Source organism: Mya arenaria, chromosome 3 (assembly GCF_026914265.1).
Source record: "Mya arenaria isolate MELC-2E11 chromosome 3, ASM2691426v1".
In the NCBI taxonomy this organism is placed as follows: domain Eukaryota; kingdom Metazoa; phylum Mollusca; class Bivalvia; order Myida; family Myidae; genus Mya; species Mya arenaria.
Genome location: NC_069124.1, coordinates 84,357,133 through 84,377,896, shown reverse-complemented (window position 1 = coordinate 84,377,896; position 20,764 = coordinate 84,357,133). Strand labels below are relative to the sequence as shown.

The 20,764-nt window shown below is 36.4% G+C and overlaps 1 protein-coding gene across 4 annotated transcripts in view; it reads left to right on the top strand.

Moving 5' to 3' along the window:
• Positions 1 to 2,838: 2,838 nt before the first annotated feature.
• The window catches only part of LOC128228864 (E3 ubiquitin-protein ligase HERC2-like), a 67,578-nt gene continuing 49,652 nt past the window's right edge, over positions 2,839 to 20,764 (top strand). For 2 of the 4 annotated variants that reach the window (XM_052940393.1, XM_052940392.1), the window contains exons 1-3: positions 2,839 to 2,892; positions 6,913 to 7,013; positions 11,790 to 11,907. In XM_052940393.1, coding sequence (XP_052796353.1) covers positions 6,939 to 7,013; positions 11,790 to 11,907 — 193 coding nt within the window. In that variant the 5' untranslated portion in view covers positions 2,839 to 2,892; positions 6,913 to 6,938. Of the gene's footprint in view, positions 2,893 to 6,912; positions 7,014 to 11,789; positions 11,908 to 18,126; positions 18,223 to 18,255; positions 18,538 to 20,764 lie in introns of those variants that run through there. The other 2 variants (XM_052940394.1, XM_052940395.1) reach the window with 2 other exon arrangements.

Below are 20,764 nucleotides of genomic sequence, written 5' to 3'. Positions count from 1 at the left end.
TGAACCATTCGTACGGGCACCTTGTCGTACTTAAGATAATCTTACAAACCATAACTAGTTAACCTGTTAGTGTTGTACTGCTAAAAAAGGTAACAGGTGGCAGTTCTGGGCACTTTCGAGCCAGTTTTTAGTATTATGATATCTAACCGATAAAAGTTCGCGAAACTTCAAATGGTTAACACGAAACAATTCGCGAACGTTAACCGGTTATCTTCCGGCAGTTATGTATGCTACCATACATTAATTATTTCTGACCATGACTTCTGCTTGGCTTCAGTATAAAGGGCAGTAACCTGTACGCACCCGACATTACCGCCCCTGAGTATGCTACCATGGTAAATATTCATTCGACTCCATGCACGTGTAACGTAGAGATGCAAAATGCTTACATTTAAAAATATATATTGCAACGCTCATTTTGAAGTGAAATGAAAGCTTTCCTGTTTGTAAGCTAACATTCTTTACGGAATGTGAACAGCAGATGTTTTTTGACAAGCGTATTTGAGAAATCTACTCTTAGAGCTCGAGGGAAATTATCACTTTAACTATATGTAATCAAGGGACGTTGCTTCCTAGCTATTCAGTCCTTTGATAAATTGCATGTACGTGGACATCAGGATTACTATTATCTTAAGTAAACTTATATGCTGGTATTAAGTAATAGTAAGTGAGTTTTTTTTTAGTTTGGGCCTTATAGACTATATTAAGTCGGCATGCTTAGCTCTGCCCGACGCCGACTTATCGTATAAATGCTAACTTGTTTCGATTTTAGGGCGAGATGCATATCGAAAGCCTCTTTATTATCTACTGTGCATGCGCGAGCTTCTATTATAGTAACTCCCCTAAGAAAACCGGGCAATAATTCAATGGCGGTTGTTTTCGTTACTAAAAGTAAATTTGGCGTTGCAGGAGCGAAAATGTAAAGGGAGGACGGCGAAGGCACTAAAGTACAAAGTCGAAGGAGCGAAGATTCCATGGCGAAGGCGCAAATCATGGTACGGAGGCGAATCAGCGAAGGGACGAAAGCGATGGCGCGAAGGGACAAAACAGAAGGAGCGAAATTCCTTCGCCTTAGTACTTTCGCATTCGTATCTTCGCATCTTTGTCCTTTCGCTTCTTCGACTTTGTACGTTTTACACTTTCGTGTCCTCGCCGTCGTACCTTCCTTCGCGTCATCGCCCCTTCGCCCCTTCGCGAAAGGGTGAAGATACAGTGCCCCTAACGAAATATCGTAGGTTTTCGTTGCTGGTGAAATTAAAATGCACTTCGTGAGAAAAAGCTTTTGGTGAACTCAGGGCATCGCGCCCTGTCTCATCAAAGCCGAAGTTCAAATGGTAAGGATATGATGGAGTAGTCGTTGAGGAACTTTGTAGGATGCTGTCTGGGTCGGTCGCTTTTTGCGGGTCCAGGTTTTCTAAAAGTTTGCGGACTCATTCAACGAGGACAGTGAAACCCGACATTGCAGGAGACGGATAGGGCTCTACCTCTGATATATTGGAGCTGTCTTCTTTGGTAAAAGCATTACTGAATTTGTCGTTTAGGATATATAGTTGCATTGGACTGCTATGAGAAACACCTGGGGAAGATTTCACTTCTATTACATGTACATCCCTGTCCATTTACTAGAGATATAAAGTTTCTTCGGGTTTCTGTCTGCAGTGACTATTTCATTAATGTTGGTGTTGTAAGACTTCGTGCATTCAGCTCGTGTTGACTTGTGGAGATGTGTGTACGTGGTAATCGTATTCGGCGTTGCCAGATGAGCGGACCGTGTGGTAGGCTTTCTTCTTTCTCCTTGAGATACGTTTCGCGCTAGTGGCGATCCAAGGTTCGCTGAGCCAGGTTAAGGACACTCTGGATGACACATGCTTCTTAATTGTTGACTACAAAAAGTTTCCTAGTGTGTTCCACAGTGTATTGATATCAGATTTTGATCTAGTTTATCTGACGAAAAGTCTTGAAATGCTGTTTCATTTTTATGAGTCTTCTTCTTTTCCGGGGAAGTATTTTCCTTTTTGGGGTTTTTGTTCACGATGCTGTTACTAGCGCTTGTATACACACACTATTTATCATGATATGGTCGATTACTGGCACGGTAGTGGATTAATTACATGTACATCTCTCGCTCAGGGTAGGTCGGTTGGTTACAAAGAAGTATAGTATGTTGTGGCAAAGTTGACAGTTGTTCGAAACCTGTGTCGAAACCTTTGGTTGATGCCAGTGGAGAAGCAGCATTTTACCCGATACAAAGCCAGATTCCCAGTTTATGACGGGCAGGTTGAGCCTCTCCTCCGATCCAGATGATTGAGGATGGGCCAGATGATGTGTAGTTATCGAATCTGTGTACAGATCTCGTCAATGTATGCCCGGTCGCTGTTGTGTGGTCTGTAGAGTACATTTGTATATGATTGATGGTTCTCTTTCATTACAGAAGTTATTGAGGCTGCAATGTTAGCTTTTATTTCAGTGCAATTGAGTGTGTACCTGACCCTGTAATTGTGTCCATAGCTGCGATGATGACATCTAAAATGTCAGCTTTGACCCGATCCTTTCTGAAGATGAAACGGTACCCTGCTGGCAGCCGTTCTCTTTCGTACATGTAGATGGCTGGAATAGACAGGTGTCAGCAGTCCCAATGATGAATATTTGTGTTTGCTTCTTGCAGAGGTCTTTTTAAAAAAACAGCTGGAGGGTAATTCTGTAAACTGTATTGTAAGCATTCTACTGATTTTAGCCATACTATGCAGTAGATTTAATGTAACCCGACTCGTAGACCAAAACAGATTTTGTTTATTATTAGTCTAATATAACCTTACCTTACGTTTTCTTTTGTCCATATTTTTGGTTATCGTTCCTGAAATTCCAGAAAAACTGCATAATCACATAATTAATGTAAGATGCAGGTTTTCTTCTTTAACATGTAAAATTAAGCCGATTTCTATATAATGTGCAGCTATAAATATGAAATTTTCATCGTCAATGTTAATGACGGTGAAATGATTTGTATTAGGCGATTGACAGTATCCGAAATTATTTACGTCCTTATTGACATTTTTCGGATATTTTATTTCCAATAACCATTATAGTGTGTTTTTATGAAAATTATACAATGCAATGTCTCAAAGCAATTCCGACACCCTTATTCGGAAATTTGTTACAGGATATGGATGACGGAATTGCTTGAACACGTTTTTTCAATAATCTAATTTAATATTAGAAACCACCTCTTTTCGACCGCATAAGGAACAATATTACTCATACAGGGGTGAAACTATATACTATAGCACAACAATACTGTTAACAAATATGTACACACTGATTATAGGAATTTAGGAAACCTTGTAACTATTAAGTACTATAATTATTAGTATTATTATTAGTTTAGCCTAAAATAATAGACGTGTTATACGGGATTCTTCCAATCCCTAACGTCTAAACGGGTTTGTGCAAAAAACGGCCGAAATGTTCCGATTGTTTTAAAACTGTGCCCTGAAGCCTTGCAGGTGCTCTTCATGTATATATCAATATGTTTTGACAGCAAGAAATGAAAAAAAAAACACATCAAACTCATAATTATTCGTAGGATATGACATTTTTATGTATGGAACTGATATAAAATAACGTAATCTGGTAATATTTCTTGTTTTTATGTTATTTTTTAGATGCTAAATGCTTTTACCCGAAATCCCGAACGGAATAACTACCCACTTTTGATACTAAACGATTTGTACGTGAAGGATTTGCCATATCAAAAATCGTAAAAAAAATCCGTAAACGTACAATTATTTGGACTAATTATTAGTTATGCAAATTAGCTTCACAAGCATGCTTACAAGTAATTCACTGCGTGTGACAACCCCCCCAAGGGTGCATGGGTGAAAGTTTTCCGGCATATGCCGGATTTTCCGTTTTTTCCTGATCCAGAGGGGTCCTTTTTCCAAATCGTGTAAATCCGTTGAGATTCTCGGATGGGGGTTAGGGGGTATGACCCAACTCCTCCTCCGAATTTCAATCATATTTTGCAGGGTCAACAATAAGTCCGATTTCACAACCTCCCTTTTTACGATCCAGCAGGTGCTCGCTTGAGCAAGTGTGTGTTTTTATTTCATTTACGGAGATAGCCGATCTTTTTGTTCTATTACGACCAAACAGACTTGGTATGCGATCCACATTCATCTGGAATTGCCGAATCGCAATTCCGACAAACGAGGTCGAGGAAAACCCTTTACGTCATTCGTGTGAAAGGATACTTTTGATTGGCTTACTTGATTTTTGTTCTCCAATGAAATAGCGTGTCTTTTATAACTTTAGGACCGCAGTTAAAGATGGCCGACATTGTAATTATTAGCAACTGTCATTGAATGCAGACGATTTTTGATCAAACAAAATAGTTCTGAAAATGATTTTTTTGCTAGCGGGTTATAATAATAAGGACTTAGAAAAGAAAGCAAAAAACAAGTGGAGGCGGGAATATTTGTCTGAGGTTGACAAAAACGGTGATAGATTGGGGAAATCACTATAAGACAAAGGATCGTAATTATTTGGCAAAGAAATCATGTGTAAAAACCAATCAGGTAAATAAAATGTTATAATTCTGATTTGTTGTGGTGAATAAAATTTTCCTTATAAAAAATAATACTTTTGAATCATTGCATGTCACTTACAGCAATCATTTTAAAAGCCATTTTCTGCCAATTGCTCTGTGTGGTGAAAGTATAACTGTAGGTCTTAAATAACTGACATGGCACTTATGATGTAAATCATGTATTAAATCTGGTAAACAAAATTAAAACATTCATAAACAAATAATTTCAGTTTTTTCCTGGGTCCTTCAAACCATCAAAGAGGACTGAGTGTATCCAAGATGGGGTTGTAAATGTCAGGGCAATCACAACAGCATTCATGAGTGAACACTTGTTATCATTCAGTATTGCAGAAGACCTGTTGAATCTTGCCAAAATTCTGAGTTAAGACAAAGAGGCATTAGAAAAAGACATGGATGAAAGGTTTTCAAACTTGAGAGCTTCAACCAACAAGATGTCCAGCATTGAAAAGACTGGCTTTGTCATTGTTGACAATATTAAGCTGGCCATTGGTTGAATCTAGCTTCTTCATCATGGATGACATTCTCAAAACTGAAAAAGCAAAAGGGGTTGCAAAATTACACGTACTTGCCAAACAGACAGTAATTAAAAGGAAAAGAAAAAATGAAAGTGGTAGCAATAGTCAGAATAAGTGGAAAAGAATTCTACCTAAGACGTATTTAGTATATATATATAATAGGTTCACTCTTATTGTAATGATTGTGTCTATGTATGACAGTTATATGGACAATTTATGCTTGTTGTTACATTTCTTACCAAAAGAATCAGTTTAGGAATAAAATTCATTAATGGTATCATTTTATTGTATCAATATTTTCTCCTTTTTAATAGTGTATAAAATATCATTTAGCCATTCAAAAAAGTAAGACAGGCTTCATTTTTATTTCATAGTCAATTTATACTCTGGAATGGCATTTAATACCCTTAAAATTCTTAAATCTCAGGAGCTTCCGGGGGCCTCCGGCCCCCTGGACCCCCCTGCCAGGGCTTTGCCCTGGACCCACCGGGGGCCTTATGGCCCCCAGCAAAATATTTCAGGTTTTTCAAAATTTCCAACTTTCACCCATGAGGGTGAGATTGTGTACAAAATGAAATATAAACATAAAATAATAATATTGATGACTTGAATAGCTCGATAATCAATTAGAATTTAGTTGATTGCCTAGAAACTATACAATTGAATATCAGTACCTTCTTTATGAAAATCTAAAGGAAGTACTTAAAAAAGCAGCTTGTTGCAAATTGCTTTCCGTTGGAAACTGCTTCTCAACCAGTACTGTTCCTGGAGTTTGTTACACAGAAAATGTTATAAAACTGATATTTTTGACGGGAAAACTGTGCTAGAAATAGGTATGCAAATTAGTAATATCGCCTGGAGGACAAGCCAATATGCAAACATGAATGGGGGCGTGCAGACCTTTATAAACTCAAAAAGAAGTAGAAGTAATTAATACAAGGGCAGTCAAATTCATGTTACTATGCCTCACATGAGAAATTTAAAAAATCATGACATTTTGTTATTCTTTAGACACATGATTAATTATACATGATTCTTTGAATGTTGTTTAACATTCTAAGCAACATTACAAAAATTTCCATTGCCATAAAAAATATATGAAAGATAAAAATAACAATTGCCAGGAACTCTTTGACCATTGCAATGACACTTAATTACACAGAGAAGTGGAACGAAAACAAATTCTGACAACTAGTGTCGAAAAAATGCTCAGTCTGAAAACAAAATTACATATTTAATTAGAAATACCAAGTAAACTTTAGTTTACGAAAAGATATGTTTTTGGTCAATGAATATGCATACAGTTTCTTTGTTTATTTATGTTGAGGGTACTATAAATGATCTGTTATTTAACTGTTACAAAAAAGTCAATAAATAAGTGGTCTTTATAAGTCAATAATGAGGATACAACGAATATGCGCCATTATTATTTAAAATGAAAGGTTTTGATGAAATAATGTTATTTTATGCCCTAACCTTGAATAGATATGATTATATATTTTGTGTTATTATATTTTGTACTGTTTATTGCTCTTAGGACATTATTGAAATCATTGAGACCAAGCTCTCTATCCACTTCCTAATTTTTCATATGAGCTCATTCAGTATTAGGTAGTTGTATTCTTGTTCCCCAGTATTTATCAGGGTCCAAAGTCTCCAAGTCTTGGACATATTGAATATAGATTAGCAACTTTGTTCTGACCTAGGCTTAAGCTAGGAAGTGACCACTGAAAGACCTAGTAGTTATGTTATGTATCATATTAAAAAAAATGTACCAATCCTTTTTTTCAGAAATGATGTAAAGATATTGTTGTATAATGAGTTGGACATTTGACACGAAGCTCCGTCCCCAGCCAAGGCATGACCCCAAATGGCTGAAAACAGATCTGCAGGTAACTCATTTTTAGCTCGACTATTCGAAGAATAGGTGGGCTATACTACTCGCCCCGGCGTCAGGACCATAACACAATAAGGTTACATAACTCCATATTATCCTTAATACAAGTTATGGCCCCTGATGGACTTAGCTTAAAGTTTAAGGGCAGGTTTAAGTTTCAGGGCAAGTTGGGATTTTCACTTATAAGTCCAATACCCTTCATTCAATTGACTTAATACTTCACACAGTTGTTCAGGGCCATCACATGATGAGGTTAGATAACTCCATATTATCTTTTATACAAATTATGGCCCCTGATTGACTATGGAACTTAGGTTAAAGTTTTAGGGCAGGTTGGGATATTTATTTAATAACTTCTTTACCCTTCATTCAATTGACTTAATACTTCTCACAAGTGTTCAGGACCATCACCCAATGAGGTTACATAACTCCATATCCTTTTAGTTTTAGGCAAGTAAAAAGTTAAGGGCAAGTTAGGATTTTAATAAAAAAAACTTCTATACCTTTTATTCAATGCACTTAATAAAATTCAAAATTATTTACGACCATCTTACAACAAGAAACATAACTCCATTTTAACCCTAAATACCAATTATGTCCCTTGAATATTTTTTTTTTTTTTTTTAAATTTCTTTTGACATTTTTTTATTCTTAACCATATTTTTACCAAGGGAAAACTAGGAGGGCTATACTATATGGCCCTTGATTTTTATGCCCCCGAAGGTTGGCATATTAAAATCGCACCGGCCGGCTCTGTAACTTTCCCTTGTATGGACAGATTTTAAAACAAACTTGCCACTTGTGTTTCACATACCAAGACGACGTGTGGCGTGCAAGACCCGTGTCCCTACATCATAGGTCAAGGTCACACTTTATTCACAATGGAGTGCTGCATATAAGGACATAGAGTATAGGTTGTCGTGTCCGGGCTGTAACTTTCTCTTGTATGGACAGATTTTAAAATAACTTGCCACATGTGTACCACATACCAAGACGACGTGTCGCGTGCAAGACCCGTGTCCCTACCTCAAAGGTCAAGGTCACACTTAGTGTTTATTCACAATGGAGTGCTGCATATAACGACATAGAGTATAGGTTGTCGTGTCCGGGCTGTAACTTTCTCTTGTATGGACAGATTGTAAAATAACTTGCCACATGTGTTCCACATACCAAGACGACGTGTCGCGTGCAAGACCCGTGTCCCTACCTCAAAGGTCAAGGTCACACTTAGTGTTTATTTACAATGGAGTGCTGCATATAACGACATAGAGTATAGGTTGTCGTGTCCGGGCTGTAACTTTCTCTTGTATGGACAGATTTTAAAATAACTTGCCAAATGTGTTCCACATACCAAGACGACGTGTCGCGTGCAAGACCCGTGTCCCTAACTCAAAGGTCAAGGTCACCCTTAGTGGTTATTCACAATGGAGTGCTGCATATAAGGACATAGAGTATAGGTTGTCGTGTCCGGGCTGTAACTTTCTCTTGTATGGACAGATTTTAAAATAACTTGCCACATGTGTTCCACATACCAAGACGACGTGTCGCGTGCAAGACCCGTGTCCCTACCTCAAAGGTCAAGGTCACACTTAGTGTTTATTCACAATGGAGTGCTGCATATAAGGACATAGAGTATAGGTTGTCGTGTCCGGGCTGTAACTTTCTCTTGTATGGACAGATTTTAAAATAACTTGCCACATGTGTTCCACATACCAAGACAACGTGTCACGTGCAAGACCCGTGTCCCTGCCTCAAAGGTCAAGGTCACACATAGTGTTTATTCACAATGGAGTGCTGCATATAACGACATAGAGTATAGGTTGTCGTGTCCAAGCTTTAACTTTCCCTTGTATGGGCAGATTTTGAAATAACTTACCACATGTGTTCCACATACCAAGACGATGTGTCGCGTGCAAGACCCATGTCCCTACCTCAAAGGTCAAGGTCACACTTAGTGGTTATTCACAATGGAGTGCTGCATATAAGGACATAGAGTATAGGTTGTCGTGTCAGGGCTGTTACTTTCCCTTGTATGGACAGATTTTAAAATCACTTGCTACATGTGTTCCACATACGAAGACGACGTGTCGTGTGCAAGACCCATGTCCCTACCTCTAAGGTGAAAGATACACTAAGTGTTTATTCACAATGGAATTCTGAATATAAGGACATAACAGTGTAGGTTGTCAAGTATGGGTGGTATTTTTTTATGTTCAGAGGCAGTTTAAAATAACTTGCCATATGTATTTGACACGTAAAGGCAAGATCAACTTTTCATGTACTGACCTTGTTCGTAGGTCAATGTCACATTCGGGGGCATTCGTCACATACTGTGACAGCTCTTGTTTTTTTATTTATTTATTGATTTTTTTTTGATTTTTTTAAATTTCTTTTGAAAGGCATATTTATATATTCTTTACCACATTTTCATAATGGGAAATCAAGTTATTTGAATGACTTGTGTCATTTTTCGGGTGGTGGGAGGGCAGCATCAAAGTCACCTTATGTATTGAATAATTTTAGTTAGTTTTGACATAAATAGATTAAACGTGGTAATATTACATTGTTATTTATTGTATTCACTTCTAAGTCAAAGAGGCGAAATCGAGCGCGCTGCCTTACGACAGCTCTTGTATAACAAAGACTAACTCTTCTGTGAAAATAGTTAAGTTGAACACCGCTATTCCTAACACCATTTATCCGAAATAATTGCTATTTCGAAATTATTTTTTGGTCCCAATTTTATTCCTTCTTTGTTAAAAACTAAATTTTTAATCTTTAATCCGAAATTGCTAATCGCTAATCCAAAGTAAAAATTACGGGCCTTATTTGGTATTTTATTAATTCTTATTTCGAACTCGATCACTTTGTTCACACCATACTTTGAAGGTACTCGGGCTTGGGCTTGAGGTAACAATGGATCACAATTAACGCTTGTTAAAGAATGGCATTGATCATGCATATATTACAAACATCGATGTCAGAAAATGAGCGACTTATTTGGGTGATGCAGTGTGTATATAATTGCTGGTTGACACAACCAGAATATCATTTGAAAATGTCTTATCTCACCAGAAATTTGATTGCCGCATTGATCACTCGGCCCACTACCGAACTCTGTGCTATGATCCAAATGCATACATGTGCTGTCATTTTGTTTTAAATGTTTTATGTTGTTTTAATAAAGAAGTATGATAACAAATTATTTGTCATTTATTTAACAATAAATCAACAAACACTTTTGTATACGAAAGATCACTCAAACCGAATGTATTGTATTGGTAACCTGTAACCATCATTGCAATCTTCACGACTTAATATTTCATGTCATCAATGAAACGCGAACACAGTCATTTTCTGAAAATTGTCATTTCGTAATATCGCTATTCCGAAATAATTTTTCGTGTCCCTACGATTTCAGATTAACAGTTCAACTGTATTTTGTAACTAAAATCACTTCAAAGAATCCTTTTGGAACCATAAAATTTCATGTTAGCCTACCTTTCTTTTTTGTCAGTTGATTACTGGTACAAAATGATTTATCAAACTTTAAATATGTACCTTGTTTTGTATGTCACCAAGTCCAAAGTAAGATATAAAAAAAAGTCATCATGCTTTGCCTACAGTCAGCCAGGGGCTTGAAAATTGAAGCAAAATTTGTTTGGTCACATGGTTGCATTGCTGTCATCTTATTCAAAGAAATCCTACCGAATACCTTGTGACTTGAGGCATATTAACACAATGATTTTGGGGCGCCTGTACCCTCGGAATTGGGAAAAATTCTGACTAAGGAAATACAATATAGCTATTGTAATAGGAAATATAGGGATGGCAACGAGTACCCGAGTCCTCGATCGATTGTCCGTTGAAGTATGAATACAAAAAAACTCCAAAGAAGCAGCCAGAGCAGCCCCAGCAAAAGATGACCACATTTATTTTACGATAGCATGATTTTTGCTCAGTTTATTATAATTGAGTGTTGCTCAGATGCTGATTTCATGACGTGAGAATTTTTTGACATGTATATTATTCATTATTTTGCATGCACTATATTTGTAGTGTAAAATATTTGTATATAAAATGATATTGAGAATTTTTTGACATGTATATTATTCATTATTTTGCATGCACTATATTTGTAGTGTAAAATATTTGTATATAAAATGATATAAAAAATACAAACCACAAATTAAAAGAATGACACAACCTTTTGTTTTTCTTTTTATTAACCTTTCTGATGTAATACATATGTCGCCACTTATTTAAGGATGAAAAACAGATGGAAATGGCCAATATTACATTGACCCACGTGCAGGGCACATGAACATGTCTCTTTGGAAAACAAATTCAAGTTTTTCTGAGAACTCGAGTACTCAATCATAAGATAATCTTAGTACTCAAGTACCAATTTTACTACATGTTGCCATCCCTAGAAAATAGAGAAGGCAGCTTATTGCATGAAGAAAAGTCACTGTAACAATATACCTGTTTCTCCAAACTTTGTTGGCAGTGTATAATATTTAATTGGCTTCTATGCTGTTTGTGTTGTATTTGCGAAAATGTATAAAAAAAAAATCACCAAAAAGCAGGGGCACCAGTCCATGACAGGATAAATGTATTTTATGATTAAAGAAATTGAGATCACCTGTAGAGTGTTCTTCAGGCTAAGGTGAGAACTGTTATGATGTTATTTCTCTTATTTCTAGGCACTTTGTTTTAAACTAGATCCCAATTTAGCATTAGCCAGTAATTATGGTATATGATTTTGCAGGTTGCTTTTGACAATGAGGGTCTCAGCCAGCTGTGGAATGAGCTTGTACGTGACGGAGAGATTGTGTCCGGCAGCAATAGCGGCCTCATCAATAGTGCTGGTGTCCTCGCAAAGAAAGGTAAGGCATTTGGCAAGGCATCTGGTGCTAGTGAGATCAATTTCATTGTGGAGGTAATTAAAAGTAGAGAATAATGGTTTCAGCTTAATAATCTCTGTTAGAACTGATATAAAGTGATGAAACTTGTTGTGTATGAAGCTTATGTAAAGACATATCTTGGGATTGCTCTTGGAGTCAGTACTAAGAGGCAAGGTCACTGGTACTAACGATAGAAAATTGTTTTCACTTTACAAGGTTAGATACATGTATATTGATGAAACTTTTTGTGTTCAAACTTTTTGAGACATATCTTGAGATTGCTATTATGAGTTGATTTGATCAAGAGGTAGCAGTTACATCAATAACTTCGTTAGAATTGATGGATAATGATGAAACATCCTTGTGCCAGAAGCTTATGTGAGGACATGTCTTGCAATTGCTTTTGGTGTAGTAGGATGAAGGTCAAGGTTGCTGTTACCGAGTCTAAAAATGTTTTCTGTTAGCAATAAATCTTAGCAATAAATATTTGTATGAAGTACTTTGGGATTGCATATGGGGAAAAAAAGAAAAAAGTTTTTCTTCGCATTGCTGCATTTCTAGTTATATTTGATTTTCTTTTTAACATGATTATTGTTCAGAGGCCTTTGAGTGCTGTACTTTTTTTTGAAATAACAAACTTTATCACAGTCTTCATTTGTTATGCCCCCACAAAGTGGCGGCATATAGGGTTGCCCTTGTCCGTACGTACGTCTGTCTGTCTGTCTGTCTGTACGTACGTACGTCCCGAAGATTGTTTCCGATCTAATTCTTGAAAACCGTTTGTCCAATCCTCACCAAACTTTAAACACATGTTTGTGACCATAATATCTTGATCAAGTTCGATAGTCATGGAAATCGCTTTAGTCATTTAGGAGTTACGGCCCTTTTTGCCAAAAATACTTCAAAAATATATGTTTCCAATCTAATTCTTGGAAACTGTTTGTCCAATCCTCACCAAACTTTAAACACATGTTTGTGACCATAATATCTTGATCAAGTTCGATAGTCATGGAAATCGCTTTAGTCATTTAGGAGTTACGGCCCTTTTTTGCCAAAAATACTTCAAAAATATATGTTTCCAATCTAATTCTTGAAAACTGTTTGTCCAATCCTCACCAAACTTTAAACACATGTTTGTGACCATAATATCTTGATCAAGTTCGATAGTCATGGAAATCGCTTTAGTCATTTAGGAGTTACGGCCCTTTTTTGCCAAAAATACTTCAAAAATATATGTTTCCAATCTAATTCTTGAAAAGTATGTGTCCAATGTGGATCCAACAAGTTTTTTCCTGCCTGAATGGCGCCATATAACCTATACAGTCTTGCGATGCCGTAAAACCCAACTCAACTCAACTTATCCTATATGTGCAGATTATCCTGAATAATCATTATGGCTTATTTTCTGTGACAAAAAATCGAAGTGGGGGCATCCGTGTCCTATGGACACATTTCTAGTTTTTGTCAATTTCTTATAGTATTGTTCTTGCTAGGAAAAATGGACCTTTCCTGTTTTTAGTCAAAACATCACATTTTTATACGCCCGTTCATAGAACTGGACGTAGAATAGCTTTACCTGAGGCTTACAGGCTGGTGGCTGGGCAGACATGCTTTTGGGCATGTTCGATGAATTACTTAAGAAGCCTTTGCCCAATCACCACCAAATTCGGTCAAAATATGTATGATTCACTCGTGAGTAATTGCCCATTTATGATAGAAATAACCTAAAATATGTCTTTTCTAATTAATTACTTTAGAATCCTTTGTTCAATCATCACCAAATTTAGTCAGAATGTGTATAGACATAATATCTTGGATTTTTTTTATAACCAGCCATATCGCTTTAGTCATTCAAGAGTTAATGCCCTTTTATTATAGAAATTATCTCAAATTGATCTCGTCCGATCAATGACTTTAGAAGCCTTTGTCCACTGTTCACCAAATTTGGTCAGAATATGAATTGGAATAACATCTTGTACAAGTTTGTTATCCTGACTTATCACTTGAGTCACTTGAGAGTAATCTCTCTTTAATTACAGAAATGACCTTAAATTAGACTTTTTCAAATATTGACTTTAAGAGCCTTTGTTGTAAGTTAATTTGGTCAGAATGTGTACTGGCAAAATATCACGGTCAGTTTCGATAACCAGTCATGTCACCACTGTCACTCCAGAGTTATGACTCTTGAATTGACAAAAACTGTATTGACAGTGTCAGCTTTCTAAATTTGACGTAATGAAAAGTTGGTGCCCTCAAAAGAGGACCGAAGTATTTTGCTATAGTTTGCGCTCTTGTAAAAAATTAGAAAGGCCCAGGGGCCTGACTCAACAATGGAACATAGTTGTAACGTACAATGTAATAATGCTTATTCTATTTGACTTTTTTTTATTCTGTTTCGAAAAATATGAATTTTATTTTGATGAAGTTATTAAAGTCAACAAATATATGGTTAAAAATAGTATTTGAGTATCTTCCATTTAAGTTATTATTTATCAAAATATCCCAGGTTTTAAAAAAATTAAAGGGAGAGTACACCAGATTGGCACCAAAAAAAGTTTTTTTCTGTAACGAAGCTCAGGACAATTATTTAATAGAATGTGTTACACTTTTATATCATAATTGTAAAAAAAAGTACCAATATGTAAAAAAAAAATTGTGTCAGAGACTGGGTTCGAACCTGTGTCGCCAAAATTGCAGTCGAGCGTCGTATCAACTGAGCTACGACGGCTTACTCTAATGGGGTGACATAATTAAGCTATACACCTCGGTAATATCACGTGATAACACTGACTAGCCAATCACGCATAAGGAATGAATTCTACTAGGTAGACATACCCAGTAATCTTTTTTAATGGAAAAATACAAAATAACTGCTAAACTTAAATTGTAAACTATGTGGTACTTCAGTTAGTAAGTTTCAATGCATAGTACACATTAATACCAAGTTTATGACAGTTTTCGACAATTTTCTCTCTTTTTTGCAAATTGCTCATCTGGTGGACTGTTGCTTTAAGGTATCTTTCCCAAAATCATCATAAGTCTGAACAATTTTTTCTTGCATAGCTTGGCAGATGTATATAGGGATCATGATTGTACTCTTTTGTTATTTTATGGTTTACATTGCTTGCCTGCTCTCTAACTTAATGAAATTATTTTCCAATCTAAACTGATGAATGGGCACATGACATATTCCAGTAAGATCGGACTGTTAATCATTAAGTTGTCAAAATTGATTGTCTATACTCTATAACCTTAGCATTAATTTTTCAAAATTTACCAAACTTGGTTACAATGTAAATAGGCATAAGATCTTGATCAAATTTAATAACCAACCAGATCTCACATTCCAGTCTGAAGACTGAATAACTTTTTTTATGCCCCCGAAGGTGGGCATATTAAAATTGCACCTCCGTCCGTCCGTCCGTCCGTCCGTCCGTCCGTCCGTCCGGCTCTGTAACTTTCCCTTGTATGGACAGATTTTAAAATAACTTGCCACATGTGTTCCACATACCAAGACGACGTGTGGCGTGCAAGACTCGTGTCCCTACCTCAAAGGTCAAGGTCACACTTAGTGTTTATTCACAATGGAGTGCTGCATATAAGGACATAGAGTATAGGTTGTCGTGTCCGGGCTGTAACTTTCTGTTGTATGGACAGATTTTAAAATAACTTGCCACATGTGTACCACATACCAAGACGACGTGTCGCGTGCAAGACCCGTGTCCCTACCTCAAAGGTCAAGGTCACACTTAGTGTTTATTCACAATGGAGTGCTGCATATAAGGACATAGAGTATAGGTTGTCGTGTCCGGGCTGTAACTTTCTGTTGTATGGACAGATTTTAAAATAACTTGCCACATGTGTACCACATACCAAGACGACGTGTCGCGTGCAAGACCCGTGTCCCTACCTCAAAGGTCAAGGTCACACTTAGTGTTTATTCACAATGGAGTGCTGCATATAAGGACATAGAGTACAGGTTATCGTGTCCGGGCTGTAACTTTCTCTTGTATGGACAGATTTTAAAATAACTTGCCACATGTGTTCCACATACCAAGACGACGTGTCGCGTGCAAGACCCGTGTCCCTACCTCAAAGGTCAAGGTCACACTTAGTGTTTATTCACAATGGAGTGCTGCATATAACGACATAGAGTATAGGTTGTCGTGTCCGGGCTGTAACTTTCTCTTGTATGGACAGATTGTAAAATAACTTGCCACATGTGTTCCACATACCAAGACGACGTGTCGCGTGCAAGACCCGTGTCCCTACCTCAAAGGTCAAGGTCACACTTAGTGTTTATTTACAATGGAGTGCTGCATATAACGACATAGAGTATAGGTTGTCGTGTCCGGGCTGTAACTTTCCCTTGTATGGACAGATTTTAAAATAACTTGCCAAATGTGTTCCACATACCAAGACAACGTGTCGCGTGCAAAACCCGTGTCCCTACCTCAAAGGTCAAGGTCACACTTAGAGTTTTTTTACAATGGAGTGCTGCATATAACGACATAGAGTATAGGTTGTCATGTCCGGGCTGTAACTTTCCCTTGTATGGACAGATTATAAAATATCTGGATTAGGTTCATAACCAGCCAGATTTCAGCAAACTCTCTGACGTAACAGCCCTTAAGATGTCAAAATACAATGAGGCCAGTTGTGTACTTGAGTGCTTTTAATTAATCTTTACCAAACAGTATTTGTAGACATCATAACAGTATCTATCCAAGTTAAATAGCCAGCCAGAATGCAGGCCCTTGTCAAAATTTAACTAATTTCACCCTGTCTACATTAACCCTTTTTACTTTTCCACTACCAATCTTTGCTAGATTTGGAAGTTATTTTCACAGGCTTACATCAATATTGTTATAGCTTATGTAAGGGCTATTCTTTGAATCTACTGGTCAAACTTGGACAAATGGCAACACGTATCATGGGGTTAGTTGTTTTTTATGTCTTGTCAATGATCAACGCAGTACTGTGGTCTAATAGAGATTATCCATTGTCAGAATCATGCCGTGTATATGAGAGATTCTCCCTTGTTTAAAACATGTTTTGTATATGTGAGATTCTCCATTGTAAAAAACGTATTGTGTATATGAGAAATCTCCCATTGTAAAAAACGAAATGTGTATATGATTTTCCATTGTCAAAAATGTAATGTGTAAATGAGAGATTTTCCATTGTCAAAAACGTAACGTGTATATGAGAGATTTTCCATTGTCAAAAACGTAATGTGTATATGAGAGATTATCCATTGTCAAAATATGTAGTATATAAAATTATGAGAGATTCTCCAAACATGCTCGCTGTATATATGACAGATTCTCCATTGTCAAAAACAACATGTATAATTATATGAGAAAAAACATGTCTTATATGTGAGAAATAAAATGTCTTTTATATGAGAGAAAACATGTCCTATATATGAGGGATAGCATGTCTTATATATGAGGGATAAATAGTATTAAATATGAGAGATAACATGTATTTTATATAAGAGATTACATGTATTATATATGAGGGATAACATGTCTTATATAATAGGGATAACATGGCTTATATATGAGGAATAACATGTCTTATATATGAGAGATTATTAGTATTATGTATTAGAGATAACATGCTGTATATATGAGAGATAACATGTCTTATATATGAGAGATAATATGTCTTTTATGAGCATAGTATGTCTTATATATGACAGATAACATGATGTATACATGAGAGATAAAAAAAAATATGTATGAGATATAACATGTCTTATATATGAGATATAGCATGTCTTATATACGAGAGATAGCATGTCTTATATATGAGAGATAACATGTCTTATATATGAGAGATAACATTTTTTTTCCTGAGAGATGTCTGATATATGTGAGATGACATGTCTTATAAATGAGAGATAACATGATGTGTTTATAAGAGATAACATGTCTTATATATGAGAAATAACATGTTTTTTTCCTGAGAGATGTCTGATATATGTGAGATGACATGTCTTATATATGAGAGATAACATGTCTTATATATGAGAGATAACATGCTGTATATATAAACACTTCCTGGTGTAAGTGTGGGAGAGTAGTTGTGCTGAAAGTAGAATCTATTTCTGGTGTAAAAATAATGATCACATTTGCAGTAAGAAAAAAAAATCTATTATTTCTAATGTTTTCTGAGAATCCATGTTACAACCCATTACAGAAACTGATTTTGCTTGCAAATAGGTAAAAGCAGTATAGTAATACAGAGAGATTTTGAGTGGATTGAAGAGTCATGATCATAGCTGCCTAGGTAGGAGGTTGCTTGTTTATATTTTAATAAAATAACAATAATAAGTAAGCCAAAGGTTAATGGCTAGGGAAAATGGCTGTAATACTCAGGCTAGCTACAGGAAGAGGATGACAGCAGCCTGCTGATGAGCATAATGGCTGCATCTGTCACTCAGGATGTTAAATCTTTTACACAATGGATTGCTCTAGATTTGCTTAAAGTTTGGTGGATTATTCATCATGTTGGCAGAAAAATAGCATGGAATACATGAGTTAATGGTTTGCAGATTCAGGGGATCTGTTGTAGTTGATTGCTTGGACTTTTAAGATAGCACAGGTAAAGTATTTACTTTTCATATAATGTATTGTTTTTTAAATTATGAGAAATATTTTCAGCTATCAGTTGATGGAAACAGCAGAAACAATCACAAAAACAAAACTGAAAGTGACAATAAAATATCCATGATTTTGATAATAATAATAATTATAATAATAATAATAATTATAATAATAATAATAATCATAATCATAATCATAATAATAATAGTGATAATAAATTGATTTGAAACATTTTAAATACGTAAAATGATAATATAGTATTATTAGTATTACCGACTAGTTTAAATTTATATAATATAAATATTTGGTCTTCTAATCCTACAATGGACACTTTACAAGCCATGAGTAAATATAAGAAGTAGAACAAAAATGACCTGTACATAAGTTAGATGAGCCTGCATGATGTGCAATGACTGTCTACCTTCAGCATATCTGACATGTCAGAGCCATCATGTAGGGTCATGAAGCAGCACTGACTGTCGGATGGAATTTCCTCATCAGCATCGCAACCAAACCCTCTCCAGCTGGCATACTGATCTCTATAATTGCATTATGCCATTAAAATTGATGTCTGTCCATCGTTTTGTTTTTCAGTCCCTTTTATAACTGTTTGGAGATGTGATTTGTCTGCAGATTTGCAGATTTTCACGGATCTAATGGCTCCAGGGACCAAGGTCAAATAAGAAGAAAAATACCTCTTTTTTTTAACTCATTTTGGTAGTTACTTTATTTGTCAGAATTGATGCTTCAGTGTGCTTGTTAGTCAAGAGATCCCTCAAAAGGGCTTTTAAAAAGCAAGTTTTTCTTCCATGGCAGAGTGCTTTGACAAGCATTTGGGGCGGAAAGAGCCCCCAGCACTTCATATCACAGAAATGGGTTCAGCCCGTCAGCCATCAGGTCTATCAAATCTCTGAAAACTATTGAAGTTATCAACTTTACTCTTAATGATATTTGCCACTGTAACAAAACAATATTTGCTTTCAAATTGTATATAACTCTTAATTATGCCCCCTTATGAAGAAGAGGTGCATATTGCTTTGCACATGTCGGTCGGTGAGTTGGTCCGTCAGTAGACCAAAGTTTGTCCAAGTGATAACTCAACAATTCCTGAACAAATGGTCATCAAACTTCACATGAAGATAGGGCCTGACCAGTAGTTGACACCAATTGATTTTAGGGGCCATCTGGTCAAAGGTCAAGGTCACAGCGACCTTAAATGGTTAAGGGATTTTGAAGCTTTTCCGAGTGATTTATCAACAATGCCTAAACCTATGGTCATCAAACTTAAGATGGAGGGTGGGCCTGACCAGGAGATGATCCCTATTGATTTTAGGGGTCATCAGGTCAAAGGTCAAGGTCACAGTGACTTTAAATGATAAAAGGATGTCTGATTGGTAATTTGACAATGCCTGCACCTATGTCCCTCAATCTTGACTTGGAGGTTGGGTCTGACCAGTATATGACCCCCTATTGATTTTGGGTGTCATCGGACCAAAGGTCAAGGTCACATTGACCTTGAATGATAAAAGATTGTCTGAGTGATAACTCGACAATGCCTGCACCCATGGCCCTCAAACTTGACTTGGAGGTTGGGCCAGACCAGTAGATGACCCCTATATATTTTGGAGGTCATCAGGTAAAAGGTCATAGTGACCTTGAATGCGTAAATGTTGTTTGAGTGATAACTCGACAATGCCTGCACCCAAAGCCCTACTTGACTAGGGGGTTGGGCCTGACCTGGAGATGACCCCTTTTAATTTAAGGGGTCATCAAGTCAAAGGTCAAGGTCACAGTGACCTTTAATGCAGACGGTTGTCTGTGTGATAACTTGACACTGCCTGCACCCATGGCCCTCAAACTTGACCTGGAGGTCCATGCATATTTCATTCAACTGTCCAAATAATTCCGACAACATGGTGCTCGGGGGGGGGGGGGTGCATATTGTTTGACAAACATATCTTGTTAACAAAATGTCAGATCTATGACCTTTTATAAACGTATTAAAATATATTATTTTAGCAAATCAGTTTAGGCTTTGTCTGTTCTTAAAATGTTTTAGATCACATTGAATGGAACTTGAAGCATTGATATATGAGCTGCATTTCTATTATAACTTCATTACTTCTTTCTGTTAAAGAATTTTCGTTCATGTATCATTACCCTGATAATTTATGACAATTATTTTACTCATGTTTTCATCACTCATGTGTCCGACTTTAATGCCT